This window comes from Rattus norvegicus, chromosome 3 (assembly GCF_021556685.1).
Source record: "Rattus norvegicus strain SHRSP/BbbUtx chromosome 3, alternate assembly SHRSP_T2T, whole genome shotgun sequence".
Classification (NCBI taxonomy): Eukaryota; Metazoa; Chordata; class Mammalia; order Rodentia; family Muridae; genus Rattus; species Rattus norvegicus.
Window position 1 is genome coordinate 151957499 of NC_141536.1, and position 22237 is coordinate 151979735.

General features: G+C 48.1%; 2 protein-coding genes and 1 long non-coding RNA gene across 12 annotated transcripts in view; 2 read left to right on the forward strand and 1 right to left on the reverse strand.

Annotated features, from left to right (window-relative positions):
* The first annotated feature begins 1743 nt into the window (after positions 1-1743).
* On the forward strand, positions 1744-13738 carry R3hdml (R3H domain containing-like). Of its 4 annotated transcripts, none has more exons than XM_087653647.1 (6): positions 1744-1963; positions 2672-2915; positions 6236-6354; positions 8973-9105; positions 10122-10237; positions 13122-13586. In XM_087653647.1, the coding sequence occupies exons 2-6, from the start codon at positions 2703-2705 to the stop codon at positions 13252-13254; spliced, it is 714 nt and encodes a 237-aa protein (XP_087509773.1). In that variant the 5' UTR covers positions 1744-1963; positions 2672-2702; the 3' UTR covers positions 13255-13586. The 4 variants fall into 4 exon arrangements, with proteins under 4 accessions (XP_087509773.1, XP_087509772.1, XP_087509774.1 ...); XM_087653646.1 differs by having other exon boundaries at positions 1763-1963; positions 2609-2915; positions 13122-13738; NM_001108962.1 differs by lacking the exon at positions 1744-1963 and having other exon boundaries at positions 2485-2915; positions 13122-13254.
* On the reverse strand, positions 4028-14341 carry LOC102548241 (uncharacterized). 2 transcript variants are annotated; one of them, XR_015684794.1, is made up of 6 exons: positions 13733-14341; positions 12866-13032; positions 11446-11557; positions 10304-10431; positions 10054-10219; positions 4028-4400 (listed from the first exon to the last, which is right to left on the reverse strand). It is a non-coding gene; the product is annotated as an uncharacterized LOC102548241 (long non-coding RNA). The 2 variants fall into 2 exon arrangements; XR_015684793.1 differs by lacking the exon at positions 4028-4400 and adding an exon at positions 8128-9007.
* A 3314-nt stretch (positions 14342-17655) lies between these two features.
* The window catches only part of Hnf4a (hepatocyte nuclear factor 4, alpha), a 61769-nt gene continuing 57187 nt past the window's right edge, over positions 17656-22237 (forward strand). For 4 of the 6 annotated variants that reach the window (XR_015682109.1, XR_015682110.1, XM_087649741.1 and 1 more), the window contains exon 1: positions 17656-18050. Coding sequence is in view for 2 of the 6 variants with exons in the window: in XM_087649741.1 (XP_087505867.1) it covers positions 18002-18050 (49 nt within the window). In the remaining 4 variants the exon portion in view is untranslated. The remainder of the gene's footprint in view (positions 18051-22237) is intronic. The other 2 variants (NM_001270931.1, NM_001270933.1) reach the window with 1 other exon arrangement.

The following is a 22237-nucleotide window of genomic DNA, read 5'->3' on the forward strand; positions in this document are numbered from 1 at the left end:
AGCCTCCCACAGTCTCCTTTAGTTTCCAGTGGGTCATTTAACCGAGTCGGGGATGCTGTGGCTGGCGACATGGCTGCAGCAGGAGAGTGTGTGCTTTGGCGCCTGTGTTGTCTGGACTGTGGAGAGAAGTCTGGAGCAGCCTGGAGCTAGGATTTCAAGTGTCTGGAGGAAGACCTGGCTTGAGTGGGCCAGCCCAAGCATTCATTCCTGCACCGCCAGCTGGGCAGGGGCTCAACCTTACCACTTCTCGACTTGCTTCAGCCTGAGGGTTTTCTTCAAAACCCAAACCAAAGCAAGCAAGCAGACAAACAAAAAAAAACCCCAAACCAACACAAAACAAAACCCACTTCTGTTTTAGATTCTCACGTTTGTATGTGTTTTGCCTGCGTGGTGTCTGTACATCACATGCATGCCTGGTGCCCTAAGAGGTGGTGAGCCTACATGTGGGTGCTGGGAATTGAACCCAGGTCCTTTACAATAGCAAGTGTTCTTCTTCTTCTTCTTCTTCTTTTTTTTTTAGATTTATTCATTTATTATATATAAGTACGCTGTAGCTGTCTTTAGACACACCAGAAGAGGGCATCAGATCCCATTACAGATGATTGTGAGCCACCATGTGGTTGCTGGGATTTGAACTCAGGACCTCTGGAAGAGCAGTTAGTGCTCTTAACCACTGAGCCAACTCTCCAGCCCAGCCTGGATGGGTTTTCCTTTTACACACATCCTGTAAGTGTGACCCTCTTAGTATGGAGTATGTATAGACTATGAGCAACCAAAGAGGGGAAAAACGAATCCCAGATCCACGACTTCAGCAACTCAGGGACCAGTGCGGATCTACCCACCCATGTATGTGTAGTCACATGTATGCTCATGCAGGCACCTGGATGTATATGATATGACACTGAAACCCGCATGCCTTTGTACATGCAACTGGACTGGCACACATGTGACACACAAGTGTAAACAGTTAAATAAGAGCATGTATGAACATGCATGCACACGCCCACAGAAAACGCACTGCGTGCCAGCTGCCGTTGTAGCTCCACAAACAGTGACTCATTGTCTCGAACAACAGTTTGATGAGGCAGGTGATGAGACAAGTGTCTCTTCTCTCCTTCGTACCAGTGAGGGTAAAACAGCCAGCAAACAACTGCTCATGGGTGCTTTGCAGTGAGCGGGATGAAGGGGTCTGAAGCATTTTGCTGAACACGCACGCACAGGCACAAGCACATGCACACTCACCACACCATGCTGTTTGAGTGGGGTTCACCCCAGACGTCTGTATTTTGGTTGGATACAGAACAGAACATCATTTGCTCATGCTAACAGGGCTCCGGGGAACAGACTTGGATTTGAACCCAGGTTCTATTAAATGTGCCCTTTTTGCTTCACCTCTGGGGGCTTCAAAGTCTTCCTTTCCAGAACGGTAGAGATGGGTTGTGTCACTTGCCTCTGAATGTTGGCTGAGCTTGTGTGTGTAAAGCTCTCATCCCAGGGTGTGGCACGTATTAGATGCTCACACCTGGACCACCATCATGTCATATCTGCCCACTCTGAGCCTAAGGGCTTCCTAGGGAGAAGTCAGAACTCTCTCCTGCTGCCTTATTCTACAAGGGTCTGGCAATCCTGGGTCTGGGACCTCCCTGGGTGCATGGGCATCTCCTCCCAGAACCCCTACCCCATTACTCTCTCTCCACCCAGCTGGCAGCTCAGTCACAGCCCCTGCACACTCCAGATGGCAAAGGGACCAGGAGGAGAGAGCAGGAGAGGAAAGCCCACAGAAGAGGCAGGCGGAGCCTCACTCTCTTAATATGCTGGCTGGAGAAGGAGGGGGCTGCTGGCTGGGACGTCAGAGGCCATCACTCCCCGGGGACTGTTAAAGTCGCCGCACTACCAGAGTATTTGCAGAGGTCCCCTGACTTCTCCACCACCTCCTGCCACCTCCTGGGGCCACCTGTTCTGGGTATGTGCCCCCAGGGAACCTGGTGTCTGTTTTCCCCCAGCCTTTCCCGGACTCCTCTCCTCTCCTTGATTCTACTTCACTTTGCCTCTATTTCTTCCACATTTTCTTGTATTTCCATCATCATAACTGCTCCCCCCTCCTTCCTGATTCTTTCGAATCCCCCTTCTCCGTCTCCCTTTGTTTGCCTCTCCTTGTCTTTTTCTCTGACCTCTGACATCCTCTTTCTTTGGCCTCTGTCGTCTTCTGCCATCTGACCTTTCCCATGTCACCCCCTCCATCCTGTGTCCGCTGCACTCAGAAGAGGGCCTGTCCTGCGTCTGTGGGCATCTCCTGAGCCCAATATTATGGGATTGGTAATGAGGGTGTTTGGCCAGAGGGGATGGCTGTCTGTCTCCTGGGCAGATTCGACAGAGCCCTGGCTTTGAGGTGGTGGCACCTTCCCACTCCAGAGCCCAGTCTGAATTAGCCACTGTCTGGCCACCTCTCATCACCTAAGCCACTGAGTCCAGGGAGCAAGGAGGAAGTATTGAGTATCGGGAAGAGAGCTGGGTCAGAGGATCTCTGCCAAGTTCCCAAGGAGCATCCTCCGGACTGGCAGTGCTCAAGGAGAGTTCTCAGGGTTTGGCGTTCTCACACCTCTTCTAGGCAGCAGCTCTGACTGCACCAGACAGGTACACCATCCCAGACAGGTATGCCTCTTCTGTACAGCATCGTGGGCCTTGCGGGCCTTCTCCTGTGGATGGGTCACACAGTGGGGGCCTTAAGGATGCCCAACACCACACTGGTCCAGGGCCGACCCAAGAACATAGCTGTGTGGCCCCTGTCTGGCCTGGGGGTGCCCCGGCACCGCCGGAAGCGTCACATCTCTGCCAGGGATATGAACGCCTTGCTGGATTATCACAACCACATCCGGGCCAGCGTACACCCTCCTGCTTCCAACATGGAGTATATGGTGAGTCCTAAGCTTTCCCTGCGCACCTTCCAGCCAAGACCAGATTGTTCACTGTGGCCCAGGGTGGCTGACTTTGAAGAGCTAGACCATCTGCCTGCCTGTCTGGCCCAAGCAAATGGTGGTGAGAATGGGTGATCCATTTTACAGACGCAGAAAGAAAGGCCCTTGCATAAATCCTCAGTGAACGGGGTGAAGGTAGGAGATGGGGAGAGAGGAATACTATCTGCAGAGGACCTTGGGACTATTCACAGAACCCTCTTCTTCCAATACTGCATCTTATCTGTTTTCCAAATGAAGGAATTGGGAGTCCGAGGACAGGTTTGCCTAAGGTCGCCTAGCCTGCATTGCAAGCCAAGTCTGCCTGCTGCTAAAGCGGGAGTTTCCAATAACACAATATGTGGCCCAAGAATTTTGCTCCACACTGGGGATTTGCAGGGGGTAGAGACAGGAGCTTCCTAGGCTATTGTCTCTCAGCAGAGGGGGTTGCTGGACACACCCAGGCCATTCATTCCCAGCCTCTGTGGAAGACCGGCACCGGAGTATCTTGGGCTGAGGAATGCCAGGAGCTGAATCTCAAGTGTCTTTTTCAAAGAGTCAGCCCTAGTGTCCCCCAGCTTAGCCTTCCAGAAGCCAAACCCTCAGCACGGAGGAGGAGGAATATCCTTCTATCACAGTTCCTCCCCAGGACCATTGTCCCCAAAGCCTGGAGAGATCGGCTGCCAGCACAGAGACTTCTTTAGGGAGAGAGATAGCCTCACACCTGCCTAACTAGAAGTGGGGCCCCTCCCAGGATTCTCTTATGTACTACCTCCTACTTAGATGCAGTGCTAAGCCTTCTGGGTACTTTAGAGAATAAGGTTCATTCCCTCAAGAACCCTTCTGGCTGGGGGAGGGGGGTAGGTAAGAGACACTAAAGTCTACAACAGGATACAGAGCCCTCATATCACGTATCAGGAGGTTAATTGTGAAGGGACCAGACAGGAGTCAGATAGCAGGGAGCTGGGGCCTGGGGTGGGGGGGCATCATTTACTTGTTTGCTGACTTATTCATCTATTAACATTGCAACCGCCACACAGAAGGCCCCCCAGTTCCCAAACAAATGACACATTTAATTGAGCACCAACAGTATGGGCGGCAGTAGCCCCAACAGATGTTTACTTATTGCCCATGGCATAGAACACAGGGCTCAAACTGACTGGTCTCTCCAGGGAGGAGAGGTGGCAGCAATGGGGGTGGGGGGAGTGTTGGGCTTCCTTTAGCACCTCCATTTCTTGTTTGATTGGTGGCTTACACCACGACTCAGGTTGTGACTAAGCAGCTCTCCCTCCTTGGGCCTTCCAAGCGCCAAGAAGGTCTGGTCAGTTTCCACATTCCCACATGCCCCGAGCTTGCCGTGCGTCATGTTTGTTCGATAGCTCATTTCCTTGCTAGACTGAGTCCTCGGTGCCAAGGAATATTGTTCAATATTTGCTGAGTGAACAAATGCTAACAGAGAGAATTCCAGGGAGTCAGCGTTAGAAGGAAACTGGGTTTTGGGGTTTTGTTAATGTTTTATCATTTATTTTTATGTGTGCGGATGTTTTGCTTGCCTGTACGACTGTGCACGCAGCATGTGGGTGCCTGGTATTCAGGCAGGCAGGAAGAAGGCATCAGGTCACCTGGAAATGGACTTACAGATGGTTCTGAACCTCCTCGTGGGAGCCAGGAACTGAACCCGGGTCCTCTGGAAGAGCAGTCCCCCACCCACCCCCATGCTCTTAACCACTGAGCCATCTCTCTCCAGCCCTTATTTTGTTTTAAGACAACATCTTGTTAGCAGTGGGAAATGTTAGCTGCCTTGGTGTCCTTAAGTCTCGGCTGGTGGGAGACTTTAAGCAGGCCCTAGAGGGCCAGGGCTCTCTTCTCTTCTGGAGTCTCCACAGTTTCTCCTGTCTTGTTATCCTGCCTTAACTTCATGTAGTATCAGTGTCTCTAGAACTGGAATTATAGGCAGTTGTGAGTTGTTACATGGGAGCTGGGAACCAAAGTCAGATCCTCTGAAAGAACTCTACGTGGTCTTCCCCTGTGAGCCAACTTTCCAGGCCTGGGAGCTAGTATTTTGGGTTTTTTTTCTTAAGATTTATTTATATGTGAGAACACTGTAGTTGTCTTCAGACACTTCAGAAGAGAGCATCCCATTACAGATGGTTGTAATCCACCATGTGGTTGCTGGAATTTGAACTCAGAACCTCTGGAAGAGCAGTCAGTGCTCTTAACTGCTGAGTCATCTCTCCAGCTCTAGAATTTTTTTTTTTAAGATTTTTTTCCCCCAGCTATAAACTGTGAAGATTTTCCTCACTGGAAACTTATGTAACTATGAAGAAGGCTAAAGAGGGGAGGGATTTATACATGTCGATGTGGAATACTCACTAGGGTGACCTGCCTTGTCAGGTGAAAGGAGTCGGGTGTAGAATAGAACACGCAGCCATTTGTGTGTCTGCATAGCTGGGTATACAGAGTATTTCCGATTGGAGACTGCCAGGGACAGATGCAGGGTGGCTTAGAGGACAGTCCAGGGGTAATGAAAGATATAGGCTGGTCCACTTTGCCTTCTTTTCAAATCTTGTTTTCGAGACAGTGTCTCTCTGCTATGCAGCCTGGATTGGCCTGGTGCTTGCCTCGTAGACCAGACTGTTCTAGATTTATGGAGATCTTCCTGTCTCTGCCTCCCGAATGCTAGGATTGAAGGTATGAACCACCACATTCTGCCTTTATTTTTTATTTATTTATTTATTTATTTTTGGTTCCTTTTTTCGGAGCTGGGGACCGAACCCAGGGCCTTGCGCTTCCTAGGCAAGCGCTCTACCACTGAGCTAAATCCCCAACCCCTTCTGCCTTTATTTTTAACCTGAATTCCTTGCAAGTTCCCATACTTTAAAGGAAAAAGGTCTTGAGTTGAGTTTTTAAATGAAAATACTGGCAACGTAAGCTCAGTGATTCCTCTTCACTCCGAGCTCAGCCACATGGAGGGAGAACTGATAACGATTAAATAAATGCCCCAGGATTCCAAACTGAGCTTGGGGCTTTCCGTTTGAGGTCTAGTGAGAAAGAAAGAGCCCTGGACTCAGAGCCGGACACCCGAGCATAGACCTTGGCTCAGCTGAGGATTTGTGCTTGACTTGGGAGTCTGTCTTAGCCTTGGTTTTCTAATCTCTAAAGTGGGTGTATTGATCTCAGGAGATGGAGAAAGCACAGTGATGGGTAAATTGGCATTTCTGCACCAGACTATGGTCATGGTGGCTATTTTCCCTCGGATAAACCCATGGTCTTTCCTTCATCAGGTTTGGGATGAGCAGCTGGCCAGGGCTGCTGAAGCCTGGGCCACCCAATGCATCTGGGCCCACGGACCCTCACAGCTGACGAAGTACGTGGGCCAGAATCTCTCTGTCCACTCCGGCCGGTGAGTGAACTTCTGCCCTTTCTTCATTTAGTCATTGGACAAATGTACTCTGAGTACTGACTCTGGCCAGGCGCTATGCACAGAGGTGGATACTGTGATTAACTGGGCAGACAAGCACTGCACATATGGAAGCCCGTTCTAGTTAGGAGACACAGGCAATGCAGGCTGGACAAAAGAGAGCTCCTGCCACTTCAGAGAGTGAGGATGGATTTGAAGACTCACATGCGCAATGAGGTGATGAGGGCTTCAGGGAGTGGAGCTAGGACAGAGTGGGGAGGTGAGTACGTTGGGCGCAGGAATGGCAATGAAACTGAACTGCTAGCCTGGCTTTCTCAACATTCCAGCTTCTGAGACAGAATGTGGGTGCCTAAGGTCTGGGGTGTGTGTGTGTGTGTGTGTGTGTGTGTGTGTGTGTGTGAGAGAGAGAGAGAGAGAGAGAGAGAGAGAGAGAGAGAGAGAGACAGAGACAGAGACAGAGACACAGAGAGAGAGAGAGACAGAGAGAGAGAGACAGAGAGAGAGAGACAGAGAGAGAGACAGAGAGAGACAGAGACAGAGAGAGACAGAGACAGAGAGACAGAGAGAGAGACACAGAGAGAGACACAGAGAGAGAGAGAGAGAGACAGAGAAAGAGAGAGACCTGAGAAAGTTATGCCTATATTCCAAAATTGGGGTTGGGGGTTGTTGACCTAGGCTATTTCTAGATGGGTGGGTTCCATAATCTAGCAAACTTTAAAGACTTACAAGGCTGAGGAGAGGTTCCACTGGTAAAGTGTTGTCTTGCAATCTCGAGGACCTGCGTTCAATTCTCAAAACCCGTGTAAGAAAGTGGAGCACAATGGCGCATTTCTGCAATCCCTGCACTGGGGAAACAGAGGCAGAGGGTTCCCAGGGATCCCTGGCTAGGCAGACTACCCTAATCTTTGAATTTTAGGCCAATGAGAGACCCTGTCTCAGAACACAAGGTAGATAGCATCTAAGAAATGATACCTGGGAATGACTTCCAGCCTCTAAATGGACACACATGCCCCACGTGAACACATGTTTGCACCTGTGCACACAAACATACACAGAAACATTTCAGAGATGCCCGCGTGGCACAGTTTTATCCAACAAAGTAAGGACATTAGGCAAACACGACCCTCCCTATCCTACCAGTTTGCCATAACCCAAGCAGGGGTCAAGGTTGGTCCTGACTGAGCTCCTCAGACCATTGGGTGCGTCTCTACCTTCCCATGTCACCAGCTGGTTGGAGACAGTGCGAGGCCCTGGGAGTCGTGACTGGTCTCTCAGAGCCCTGCAGAGCTGATTTGATGGCCGTGGCCTTCCCCTGGCTTGCACACCCTCTCTTCTACTATGAAATTCTTCCTGTGTCACTCAAATTGCCTGATGGCCGGCCCCTTTGGAGCTCACAGAGGAAGCATGTTGACAAACAGAGGCACTGTCGCACATTGCCAGTGTGAGCGCTTCCGGGTCCACTTATGATAGTTATGCCTATCCGCTAAATACAGTGATGAAGAGTAAGACAGAACACCAATGGACAGCCTGGGAAAGGAAGGTTGACACGTAATTCCCTTCAGAAAATGCAGCTTATTTAGAGAGTGGTTAAGTCAGCGGTTAAGGTGAGTTCTGCTTTATGAAGACCCCAAATCACAGTTACCTGCAGTTTCAGCTCTGAGGGATCCAACACAACACTCTTTTTTGACATCCCTGGGATGCTCATACACACACACACACACACACACACACACACACACACACACACGCCCACAATTTAAAATAAAAATAAAATATTTTAAAGAACATTTTACATTTAAGTGTATATGGGTATGCCATATGGTTTTCGTGCCCTAAATCTGAATCTTCTGGAAGACCTGAGCCACCTCTCCAGTTCCAAAATGTAGTCTCTTTTAAAGTGGGAGAATAAGAGAGCCAGGGAGAGCCAGCTGTAGTGGCAAGGCCTTTAATCCCAGCACTTGGCAGAGGCCGAAGCAGGCTGATCTCTGTGAGTTCAAGGCCATAGAGAGTAAGTCGATGCCATCGAGGGGGATGGTGAGTGGAGGCCAGAGACTCTCTTCAGAGAAGTCACCAGAGAAACGCCCCAGAACAATCCCAAGAACAAAAGGAACGTCATACTTCTGTAAGTTTGAGGGACTGGGCAGGAAGTTTCTTGTTAGCACACCATCAAGCTACAGCATTAGACTGCTGCTAAACTGTCCCAGAGAGAGCGGCTTGGGAGGTGGCCTGGTCTCTTCAGGCTAAGGACATTGTCAGCTCTAGCTGACAGAGAAAGTCCTCAGACCCCATCAGGTAACTTAGCCTGTGGAGAGCTTCCTGGGTTGGTCTGATGATCCAGCATGCCTCTCCTTCCCTGAAAACACGAGCTGCCCCCACAACCTGGCTCTTTGCCCAGCTTTATTGAGCATTTACTATGTGCCAGGGACAGGTGAGCTCTCCACAGTTCTTCAGAACAGAACCATGAGGTAAGTATGACCATGTACATTCTTCATTTTACAGATGGAGAACGTGATGGAGAAATGAAGTGATTCACCAAACAAGTTGGTGAGAGTGACTTTTCCATCCTCCATCACCTTCTTCCATGTTCTTGGCCTCCCTAGGTACCGTTCCGTGGTAGATCTTGTGAAGTCTTGGTCTGAGGAAAAGCGCCATTACTCATTCCCAGCTCCAAAGGATTGCACCCCACACTGCCCTTGGCTGTGCAGCGGTCCTGTGTGCTCCCACTATACCCAGGTACCTTCTTGTTTGCCACTGAACAGATGGTAATGGGGGACGGCAGGACGGGAACTTTCCCTCTGGGCCCCATGGGCTTTCTTTTGTTTCTCTTTTTGTAGACTGGCTCACTGCCTGTACCAAGCTGGTCCCTAACTCTCCATCCTCCTGTCTCAGCCTCCTGAGTGCTGGGACTGCAGGCACTCCCACTATTCCCTGTGTGTGCATTTTCCTTTACATAAGGTGTACGGTCCTGGAAAGCTGTGCAGACGATGCATTGAGATGAACTCTATCGAAACATGGGCTCTCAGGGGCCTGGAACTCATCACAGACATCATATGCATCATTGTTTTGTTTGAAATATTTTGGGGTATCTTCTGTCCCCCAAGACTCTTACTGTCTGTTTTGTTCTTGACCGAGCTACCCGTCAGCTCGTTCCAACTTTCTTAAAAAGCAAAAATAGGTGGCAGTGGTGCTCATGTCTCTACGCCCAGCACTTGGGAGGCAGAGGCAGGCAGATCCCTGTGAGTTTGAACTCAGCCTGGCCTACGTGTTCCAGGCTATCCAAGGATACCTAGTGAGGCATGATCTGAAAAAACAAAACAAAAAAACCCCCAGCAAAATCATGGGGCAATATTATCTCCATCTTCCTAATGAAGCACTGAGGTACAGAGAGGATTAGCGTCTCAGTCAAAATCTCACAGCAGGCAAAGCTGAGTCAAACAAGTGCTATTCAAAGGTTTGTACTTAACCTTCTTGTAGTAGCATCTGCATGCTCATGTTTCACTGTGTAACAATGCGACACAGATTCCTTACTGTTCGTTTCAGTAAAGTGTGATTTTTTTGGAGAGACATTCCATCACAGAGTAAATGCCTCAAGCCATGCCCCCCACCCCATTAGGATGCAGCCATGACCTCTTCCCCCGTCCTCCAGTCCCCAAGCCCAAGACTTCACATAATATACTCAACTGGAATGGGGTCCGTTGCTGCCCAGGGCTCCTTCGAGTCTCAGCTTGCCTGTCTCTGTGCTTCTGCAGATGGTGTGGGCCTCCTCCAGTCGGCTGGGATGCGCTATTCACACGTGCAGCAGCATCAATGTGTGGGGCAGCACCTGGCAGCAGGCTGTGTACCTGGTCTGCAACTACGCCATTAAGTAAGTCCTGCCCCGGGGTTGCTTCTATTCAATACTATAGGGGTTTTGGGTATTTAAGAGAGTCACCTGACAAAGGGTTGGTTGGTTGGTTGGTTGGTTGGTTGGTTGGTTGGAACAGGGACTGGGTCTTGCACGAGTTAGGCAAATGTTCTACCGTTTAGCCACAGCCTTAGCCAATAATCCTTCTTCTGAACCTGGGGAGAAAGAAAAAGATCAGAAAGAGAGAAAAGAAGAGAAAACCAAAAGGCAGAGCCAGGGGTGGGGTGGGGGCGACTGTGGCCTGAATTGGTCCATCTGTCCCCCGTCCCCCAATGTCTGTGCTAATACTTCACCACGAAGCTAGCCTTTCACACCAATGCTAGGCATTACCAGACATATGCAAACCTCTCACGGGTGCAGTGCTAGCCCCCTGAGCTCACCCCAAGAAACAGACAATAAAAACACCTGCGCCCTGTAGGAGGACGGATTGCTTGGAAGAGCACACTCAGCTCTCAGACTCAATAGATCAGGAGCCGTCTTTACAAGAGAACAGCAATAAAAGTTTCCCTCCAATATTAGTGTTCAGGCTTGTGAACATTACAGATTTTCACTTTGAAATGAGGAGAAAGGGACCTGCTTTGGTGTTTTCGAGACAGCTCTCATTCTGTATCTCAGACCTGGAACTCGATGCTTAGCCAACAGTGGCCTCAGACTTGCAGATTACATTCTGCCTTGGCTTCCCCAGTGCTGGGGTTAGGAAGCATGGCCACCCGGTCTAGCCAGTATCTACTTTTTGGGAGCAGGACCTGTCCTCAAATGGTCAAACAAACAAACAAAAACAAAATCCAAAGAGCTACTTTGATTCTATCAAAAGGCCTCTTCACTCCCAACCTTCCTAAAAATTTAAAGGTACTTTTTAAAGTACTTTAAAAGAAGAAAAGGAAAAAACAAAACACGAGGCTCTCTTGTAGCCCAGGCTAGCCTCGAATTTTCAACAAGGATGACTGAATTTCTTGTCCCCCTACCTCAGCCTTCTGATTGTTGGGATTATAGGTGTGTTCCCCTCATACCTGACTCCCAAGAGCCCTTTTTAAAAGTATAGTTTATAGTATCTGGCACTAGCCCTGATATCCATGGACATTCCGAGGAGTTCAATGGTTGAATGAATAAATCAATGAAACCTGTTATAACATCGGAAGTACAGATTTTCCTGATCACTTCTTACTCGCCAGGCCTGGTGGTGCCTGGCGTAATTTCAGCACAGGGAAGAGAAGCCACAGGGTCAGAAGTTAATGGTCACCTGGGCTGCATAGTGAGGCCCAGTCTTGGCTACAAGATACCCTGTCTCCAAAAGAAAAATAAAACAAGCAACATATAATGCCAGCACAATACTTTGAGGAGGAAATCTTTAAATTTTAATTTTTTAAAAATTTCTAAGTTATTTTAAATGCACACCTAAATGGAATAAAGTAAAATAAAAAATTTGAATCCACATTATTTTTAATTTTTTTTAAATTTAATTTATTTTTAAAGTAGTTTAAATGAGTATGTAAATAAAATAAATTTTAAAAATTTAATGCATATCATTTTTTAATCTTTTTTTAAAAAGTTTGCTTTGTTTCACTGTTGTTGTTCTGTGGTTTTGAAACAGGATCTCTTTACATGGTCCAGGCTATTTTGGAACTTAGCACATAGCCCGAGCTGGCTTCAGCTTCAGCTCCCCGAGTCCTAGGATCTCAGAGATGCGCCACCAGCCCTCTAGCTAGGGTTCTCAGATGGTGATGGGGTTCTGTAAGGCAGGAATCTGAGGACAGTGGTCCAGGGCCAAACCTTGTTTGTGGCCCGTTTTATAAATAAAGTTTTATTGAAATTCAGGGATATGATCCCTTTATCTCCTCTACAGCTGCTTTCACGTCCCAGAGACACATGCATACACTAGATAAACGAATAAATAATAAAAAACCTAAAGGTTGTAGTGAAATATAACATAAAATATACTATGGAGCCTTTTAAATGAAGAGTCAGTGATAATTGTTATCGCAATACTGTGTAACCAGTGTCGATTTACTTAGTTACTTTTTATGTTATTTATTTATATTACAGACATTTACTAATTTCTGGGGGTGGTGTGCACAAGTCAGAGTGCACCTAAGGAGGTCAGAGGAAAACTTGTTGGAGTTGGTTCTCTCCTCCCACCTTGTGGGCCTGGGGATTGAACTCAGGCCATCAGGCTTGGCGAGTGACTTGACTAGCGGAGGCATCTTGCTGTGTCTGTTCTTCTGTTGAGACAAGGTCTCATGTTGTCCAGGCCAGCTTTTAATTCATTAATTAGCTAAGGATGATCTTGAACTAATCCTCCTACCCCCACCTCCAAGCATGTACCTCCCAACCTGTTATATACGTGGTGCTGGGAACTGAGCCCAGGGCCCTGTGCATGCTGGGTAAGATCTCTAACAACTGAGCCACAGGCATCCCCATCCCTTCTAAACTTTTTCCTTTTTCCATCAGCCTACAAGAAACTTTGTAACCATTAGACAATGAGTCCCTCTTCCCTCTGCTAAAAGGTGGTGGTCTTTTGAGAGCGCAATTCTAGTTCAGAGCACCTAGAATCTGGGGGCACTCGGGGAACAAGAGAATACCGAGCCTTACATGATGTCACTATTTGCCAAGCACGATGTGGCCCCCGTGTGCACAGGCTGCATTGTTGCTCTTCTCTGCATCTCTATGGAGGAGAGATCTTCCAATGTGTTTGCAGAGAAAGACACCAGGGCTTACCGAGATGCCACGCTCAAAGGTCACATACGCAGCTAACCCTCCTGGATAAAACATGAAAATCTGTGAAGGCTATTTGCCCTAAACTCTTCTGTCCCCTAACCCTGTTTCCCCTGGGTCTGTTCTCTTTTAGGGGCAACTGGATTGGGGAGGCACCTTACAAGACTGGGAAGCCATGTTCTGCCTGCCCTCCCAGTTACCAAGGCAACTGCAACAGCAACATGTGCTTCTCTGGGCTCAAATCCAACAGGCTCCCATGGGTCTGAACTGGCACAATGTTATGTTGCCCCCAGCTGAACCTGGCCCTTGAAAGATTCCTCCCCAAAGATGAGAGGGAGAATTGGGCAGTCCCTACAGTTCTTTATAAATCCCTTCACTTTAACGTCTTGTATGTATCAAACGAGTCTCCTCTTCCTTCCTTAGTAACATATTTGTTCTCTCCCATATCTGGAGAGAGCTGCACTTTTGTTTGTTTTTGTTTTTCAAGACAGCACTTCTCTGTGTTGACCACGTTGGCCTTGAACTCAGAGATCTACCTGCCTCTGCCTCCAGAGTGTTGGGATTAAAGGTTTGAGCCACCATGCCTAGCAAGACCAGCAGTTTTCTTTTGTCTGATTATCCCGAGCTGGGAACAGAATAGGAAACTCAGTTTGTGACTCTCAGGCCTCCAACCCCAGACTGTGCACCCAGTGAAAGGCATTCATTGAACAGTCTCAACCTATCGCTCAATGTTAGAGTACTTGCCTGAGAAACGCCGTCCAAGCCGGGTGTGACGGTGGTGCACACCTATGATCTGAAGGTTCAGGAAGTAGAATCCAGAAGTTTAGCAGCTGAAGGTCACCCTCAGCTACATAGCGCAAGTCCTAACTTATTTATTTTTTAAAAATGTGTGCACATCACATCCCCACCCTTGGTACGTTTTTTTAGAACAACCACAGAACTCAGGCTTTTTTTCTAGATGAGGACACGGAGGGCTAACTTCATACTTCTTTGATCTTCCTGGAACCTCTCCACAGACACAACTGCAGGTTGACCAAGGAGCTATTTCTGCCTCTGCCTTTCTTCCCTACAGCAAATGGATTTGCCCCAGTCTATCTTCTGATTGCTCTACCACTGCACTCCATTGCCCCACTCGGTCTACCCCGGTCCATCTGCCCTGCTCCATCTTCACTCGATTCATATGCCCTGCTCCATCTTCACTCGATCCATCTGCCCTGCTCCATCTTCACTCGATTCATGTGCCCTGCTCCATCTTCCCGATTCATCTCCCTGCTCTGATTTCCTTTGGTCCTCCTGTCCTGCTCTGGCTTCCCTCGATCCATCTGCCCTGCTCCATCTTCACTCGATTCATCTGCCCTGCTCCATCTTCACTCGATCCATCTGCCCTGCTCCATCTTCACTCGATCCATCTTCCCTCGCTCCACCTGCCCTGCTGTCTTCCCTCGCTCCACCCCTGCCCTCTCCCTGCCCCTCTCTGTTCCATCTCTACACAGCGTCGTTTTTCATCCGAGGCTCTACAGGTTGGTTCTCTCCTCGGTCTCCCTTGCAATGTCATTTTCATTCCAATAAACCATTTCCCCTCTCTCCACCCCATCTCACCCATAGATCATAAAACACAAAAGTCCTTTTGTCTCGAGAGACAGTAAAAATCTCCCCCTTCAGACCTTGCCCTCGTGCTGGGGCCCACTCCCTGTAGGCTAGAGAAGGCTCCATTCAAAGAAAGTGCCCAAACTGGACAGAATACCCACCCCTTCCCCCTCAGAGCCTCTCTGGAATCCTGAGTCTTCTCTCTGGTCATTTCTACCCAGGCCTTGACTGGTGCTTGTCACTCTCCCTGCTTCCTGCTTCCAGAGAGTCAAAAAGCAAGAGAAGAAAATTGAGTTGGGTGAAAAAGGGGTGGGGGTAATGGGGTTCCCCTAGGAGCAGGAAAGGGGGTGAACACAGCAAAGCAACACACGGGTAGATATTGCTACTCCTCTTGGCAGAAGAGGAAGGGTGAGTGTTGATTTTCACACGGTGGAAGTGAGTGAAAGAAGAGAGCCAAGGACATGGCTGCAAGTTTGTTATTCCCGATCAAAATCCTACCTGGGATGGCAGCACTAAAATGTGCCCCTTGGGCTGGGGATGTAGCTCAGTTAGTACAGCGCTCCCTCAGAATGCCGGAAGCCTTAGGTTCTACTGCTGGTATCACATGACCCCCCTGCCTGTGAGCCTAGCACTCAGGAGATGCAGGTGGGAGAACCAGAGGTTCAGGGTCATCCTTGGCTACAGAGGAATTTCAAAGATTTCCTACACATCCCAGTCACACATGTAAATGCGTTCCCCCTTTATCCATGTCAAAGCAAATTTTTGCTTTAATTGATTTTATTTTATGTGTATGAGTGCTGTGACTGCCCACATGTATGTCCAGATGTGCACAGCTTGTGAACCTGGTATCTCAGAGGCCAGAAGAGAATGTCAGATCGCCTGGAACTGGAGTTATAAACAGTTAGGAGCTGCCATGTGCTGGAACCAAACCTGGGTTCTCTGCAAAAAGCAGCAAGTGCCCTAGGTCTCTTCGGCCTCTTTCTCTGACTTCTTACGAAGGGATGGTTGAGTCCCAGAGAGGTGAGGGCTGTGAGCTAGAGGAGAGGGTGTCTGGCAGTGCTAAGACTTGAAAGAATATGCTCTCTCTCTCTCTCTCTCTCTCTCTCTCTCTCTCTCTCTCTCTCTTTCTCTCTCTCTGTGACAGAGAGGGAGGAGGGAGGGAGGACCCATGCCAAGGAGGTATGTATGGAGGGGACAAATCATGAAAAACTCTCTTAGGGATCCATCAGGGGTACATTAAGATCCTATCACTGGAGTTAATCAATGGCACATGCTTTTCCTTAATTCCAGCACTCAGGAGATAGGCAGGCAGATCGCTGTAAATTCAAGGACAGCCTGGTCTACATAGCAAATCCCAGGCCAGCCAAGACTATGTAGAGACCCTGTCTCAAACAAACAAACAAACAAACAAACAAACAAACACAAGATCGCATTAGTGGAACGACCCCATCAGGTTTCACTGGAGAAGACAAGGCCTACATGAGGACCGGATTTGTTGAGAGCCGCACTGAATGCTGGGAAAGAGCAAACAGCTATTTCCCTATAGAGGTAAAGAATGAGATTGGCTTGAACCCGAACACTAGCACTGGGAAGGAAATCTAGTGAACTTCCGAGAAGAGATTGAGGGGCTGTAGACACTGTGCCCATGATGGAAGGGCATGAGAAGTCAGGTTGAGAGTTCACTAATACAGCTCTGAGGGCTGGCCCTGGCTCTGCTATCACTGAGGAAGGCCAAGCCTCTTCCTGTTGAGGAGGAGAATGGGAAAAGTCCAAGGAAAGGGAAGTCTGGAATAGGAGAGGAGGGAGAACCAGGAGAGGATTTGGGGCAGTCTAAGGGGATGGGCTGAATGGTTGGCTGGGTGTAGACAATAAAGAAAGAAAAATCCTCAGATCCTTCCTGGCTTCAAGTTTGAACAGGGAAGGGGGTTAGGAGAGAAGCAGAGAGGCTAAGATAACAATCTTGGAGATTTAACCTGGATGAGAAATAAAATGTAGACAGGAAGGCACTGGCATAGGAGGAGAACTGGGGAAGCAGAGAGCTGGAGACAGCCAGTGCCCATCGTCGACAACTGGAAGTGACTGGAAGGGTGTACTGGGAGGAGAGGCTGACAGAAAGACTTTAGCTGGTTTTGGAGGTGGGAAACCCACCATGGGGGAATTGCTGGAGGGAAACAGGAAGAACTCAGCAAAAGGATTGTCAAGAGAATAGCAGAGCTGGAGTCGCTCACTCCTCTGAGTTTCGGGTTTGTCGTGTGAACAGTGCTCGGACACGCAGTGATCTAGATGACCACAGACGATGGCTGAGAGATCCAACCGTGGGCCAAATGAAATGGGTGTCAGCAAAAGGAACAAAACCGAGAACCAGCTGACAGGTTGTCGAGTGTGAGAGAAGGCTCAGACCAGACCGCAGGGGTCCACAGTGGGTTTCCCATAGGATGGAGAGCAGAAGACTGTATGATTAGTTCATCTATCCCCAGGGTTTAACACAGAATACCACACATAGTAGGCACCCAGTTGACCTGTGAGATGAATGGTGGGCCAGCACTGTGACCCCAGATCTTTCTCTGTACCCAGCATGAGACTCGAGGCAAGCAACATCTCTCTACACCTCGATGTTCTTCGTTTATTTACTTCTAGATTAACTTTAGCTCATGTGTATTATGTGTATGGGTGTTTTACCTACACGTATGCCTGTAAACCACATGTGTGCCAGGTGCCTGTGAAGGCCAAAAGAAGGTACTGGGTTTCCTGGAACTGGAGTTAAAGATGGCTGTGAGCTAACGTAGGTGCTGGTAATCAAACCCAGGGTCCTCAGAACGAGTAGCCTGTGATTTTAACCACTGAGTTCTCTTTCCAACCCCCTCAAACACCTTTGTCTCAAGGCTTAATGAACCCAAGCAATGCCTAGGTTCAACTCCCAGTATCCAGTCTGGTATGCAATAAACTTAGTTCTCCACCCTCCCTCCCTCCACTACCCCTCCCTCGACTTCCCCACTTTTTCATGCTCTTACCGCACCCATAGTCCAGAGCCATAAAACTCCACCCATGATGGTCTCTCCACAGCTCCCTAGGCCCTCTGTTCAGCCTCCTCTTTCAAGTTGGAGAGCTGATGTTTCCAACATCTGGCTTCAGGCTCCCCTAACCCCAGAATCCAAGATTGGGCCTGAGTGGACCTCCGGTCTAGCCAGGTTGCTGTTGCCATGACAAAAGCGACAATCCCCAGCCACAGGTTCCCTAAGTGACTGGTTACTCTTTAACGTATCCACCCACCTTGGGTGATTAGAAGAATCAATAAGATAACCGGGCGGTGGCAGCTGGCTGTGCTCACTGCCTTCCTGGTGGACCGGCTCCCCTGGCCCCTCTGCTGCTGTGTGTGGGCCCCCAGCTCCTCCATGCTCCCCAGTGTCCAGCTGGGTATACTTGGTCATGGTCAGTGTGAACGCGCCCCTCGGGGCTCCAGTGGCGAGTCCTTATGGTAAGTAAGGGTGATATCTGGGGCTGGGGATGGCTGGACAGGGTAGGACCACGGTCAGGTTATGGAGCCTACAGGACGACAGTATGTTTCCAATGGGCTCCAAGACCCTCCAAGGGTTCCTTTAGAATGACTGGAAGCTCAGAAGATGCTGGGCCTGGCTCAGGTCTCTGACAAGGGGATGGCTGTGCAGGAAGGGCTGGGAAGGGCTGCAGGAGTCTGCAGCAAGGGGTTAGCTCTTTTTGAGGAGGGAAGACTTTTCTGAGAACCTATAGCCAGGGAATCTTTTCATAATTCTATAGAAAGGAAGGGTCCCCGTACCGATGTTCAAAATCCTCTGAAGACAGTGTGAACCTGTTGATGTAGTCAGCTGGGGTGGGACCTCAGTGGATGAACCACAGGGACAACGCGTTGGCTCCTCTGTCCCTTCCTGGGGGATGACGCTGAAATCATAATCCTGCAGGGTCTAAGGGAATTGAGCGTGATCTTGCCCTGGGTAGGCGAAGCTGGGAAAACGTGCTATCCACTGACCACAAAGGCTTTGGTGACCAGCACCCTGGCAATATGGAACGAAACGGCAATATGGAAATCAGAATTTATAATGGGGTGCTGATGCATGCACGGCTCTCAGTTGCAGCAAAAACCTGCGGATGTTTCTGATAACAAAACGGATGTAGCCCTATATATGTACACATGGGTTTGTATTTGCATAGAAAATTCCATGGGAGGATGCAGAGAGACTGGTGCCGGTTTTGTTCCTGGGGAAAGAGATCCAAGAGAACGTTTTTCCTCTTGAGACACATTCTAGATTAAAAAAAATAATAATAATAACTTAGTGTGTTTCATGGAGCTAAATTGCATGTGCAGCACACACGTAGAGCTTGGCCTCCGGAATGCTGTGCATGTTGGCTCTGCTTCTGGTTGAGGGACAATCATCTGAGGCTGTTCGTGTTCCTGTGCCTTCACTGTTTTTATTGCCGTGGAGACAAAGTTGGAGTTGTGGATCTATAAGGGTGACCCTTATAGATGGAGGTAGGGTGTAAGGCTCATGACATCACACAGACTGTGTAGACTTTAAATATTACATAACAGCATTCTTTTAACAGTATATGTTTATTTTTTATTTGTGTGCACATATGCTTGCATTATAATGTGCACATGGAGGCTACCCCACCACCCTCAGGGGTCGGTCAGCCATCTTCTTCCATCATGGGAGTCCCAGGGATTGAACTCGGGTCAACAGCCTTGTCAGCAAATACTTTTAACCACTGAACTGTGTCTTCAGCACCTCGATACCATTCCTAGCTGAGGATAGATGGCCAGTGACTTCTCAGGGACTAGTCTTGTGACTTGCCTGAGGATTCTTTGCTTTGACTCACCAGTAAGCAGGAGAACGTGACACAGAGGACACAGGGAAGGTGAGAATCAAATGCCTGGGACCCATCCCAAGTACCCTCGGTGTGACCTTGGAAGAGTCATTTTCCCCTCTCAACCTACTTCCTCTTTTGTAAAATAGAGTTGATTTCACTGGATTAGAGATTACGGAAGCACAGTTAAAAGACTAGATATACTTTAATTCATAGCTGTAAGACTTCGTTGAATCTATGGCCAGAGGAATTGGCTCTGGAAGGGGCCAACAACACATGGCTTCTGCAAACTCTAGTCTTCCCACCGGGCTGGAGAGATGGTTCAGTGGTTAAGAGCACTGACTGTTCTTCCAGAGGTTGTGAGTTCAAATCCCAGCAACCACGTGGTGGTTCATAACCATCCGTAATGGGATCCAATGCCTTCTTCTGGTGTGTCTGAAGAAGACAGTTACCATGTACTTATATATAATAAGTAAATAAATCTTTTTTAAAAAAAGAAAGAAAAGCCCACAGATTCCTCCTAAAGGATAATGTAGTAAGAACGTCACTTAACAGCATCTCTGTCTCCCAGGTCTATACTTAGGATCATGTGTCCCTTCCCTTCAGGTCTTCTGCAGTGCTTAACAAGTGCTGGTATCGAACATAGAGTTGGCATGTACAGATGGATGGATGGTTGAATGAATGAGTGTATGTATAGATGGATGTTTACATAAATGGATAGTTAAATGTATGTATAGGTAGAAGAATAAATGAATGATAGATGGATAAACAGATGGATGGTCTGATGGATACGGGGATAAATGGATGGTGGAGTAAATTGCTATATGAACAATAGATAAGTAAATGGATGTATGGATAGATGGATGGCTGGATGAATGGATATATTGTCAAATGGATAGATAGGTAGAGTTGAATGAATGGGTGGATGGAAGGATTGATGGGTGGATGAATGGATGGATGGGTGGTTGAATGGTTGAGGGGATAGTTGAAGAGATGCATGGTTGGGTGAATGGCCACGTGAACAGTTCAATGGCTAGATATTAAATAGGTGGGTGCATTTACCCATGGATGGCTGATGGATGGTTGAATGTGTGGTTTGATGGCTGGATGAATGGGTGTGTAAATGGCTATATGGAAAGATTTAGATAGTTTATGGATATATGGATAAATGGATGGTTGGATAGATGATTGAATATATATGTGTATATGTTATGTATGTATAAATATATATGTAGATGGATAGTTGAATATGTACGTATATACATGGGTGTATGAATATATATGGATAGTCTGTTTTCCCATTTAATGATCACAACAGTTAATGTGAAACAAACAATATTGTTATCTCCAAGGGAGGAAATAACAACAACAAAAACCTCTAAGGCTCAGGATTTTAAAACGCACACACACACACACACACACACATGCACATACATATACATATATATCTGACTTGAGATATGATATAGTCACATGAAAGGGGGGCTCCAATGGCCAGAATCATAATACATATTTCCTATAACAACTGAATTGTCCCAGAACAGTGGAACATTTTCAGTGATGCATGCATGCATGCGGCGGGCATGTGTGCGTGCATGCGCATAGGTATGGTGGTTAAAGCACCCCATTTTACGATAAAGATAAGTCTCAGTTTGCATCCCGGTTTTGCCCTCTTTCTTCAAGCTGTACTATTAAATTCCCAGAGCTGAGAGTCCATCTGTAAAGCAAACTAGGGAAACTTGCTGAGAATCTCCAGGAAGAGTCCTTATTTTGACAAAAGAAAAAACAATCCTTAAAGGAAAACAGCAAAACCTTGCCTTGAGGACAACAGTGGCCGTTCCTGAGGTTAGCAGGAGAGGCTGACCCTTGGGTGAAGGCTGGAGACAGCAGAGACAGCAAGGAGCACACGAGTGTTCAGACTTGTGCACGTCCAGTGTGTCCACAGTGCACTTGATTTTGACCTCACACTTACCGTCTCTTGGATCAGATGTGAATTGTGACATCTGTCCCCTGACTAGACTATAAACTCCAGGAGGTCAGGGACGATGGTGGCTTGCTTGGTCCTCACGAAACTGACGGACTCACTGAGTATTGGATGAATCCACCAGGACAACTGTAGCAAACAGCCACAGAACAGTGACTCTCAGGGTCAGCCAGCTCTGAGTACTTCCTGTGCTCTTCATCATCCTCTGCATTAGCTTTTGTACCTTGTGTCTGTCCCAGTCTACAACCAAAGTGGCCCAGGATCCGGCACCAGATCGCCTGTTAGATGTCTGAGGCTGCAGGAGGCTGGAGGGGATCCCCTTCAGCATACTTGGGGGTCATCTTCTTTCTGTTTTTTTTTTTTCACTAACATCTGCCAGTTTAAAAAAAAATCAAGTTTCCCCAGAAATCTCACAGCACTTTCCTCAATTAAGGAAAGCTCAAAGTCAAGGCGGGAAGCAACAGACAGCTAAGGTTGCTTGAACCCTGCTCCTCTCTTGGGCCCAGCGCACTATTGCTCCACACTGTTCTGAGGTTTCTGACCTCAGCACTATCTGCATTTTGGCTGGATAACTGTCACAGAGGGCTATCCTGCATCCTGTAAGATGTTAAGCACCAACCCTGAACTCTGCTGTACTCAGTAGAGGCCAGTCATACCTCTCCCCCATCAGCCAAGGACACTGAAAAGTCTCTTGATTCTAAACAGGTGTCCCCCAGGACACATGTCACATCCATCTGTTACATGAGATCAGAAATAACTACTGGGCAATGGCTAGGACAGGAGAATACTGGGACTCATGGGTCGGCGTTTGCTTTAAGTGCCAGGGTCTAGCTGCTAGC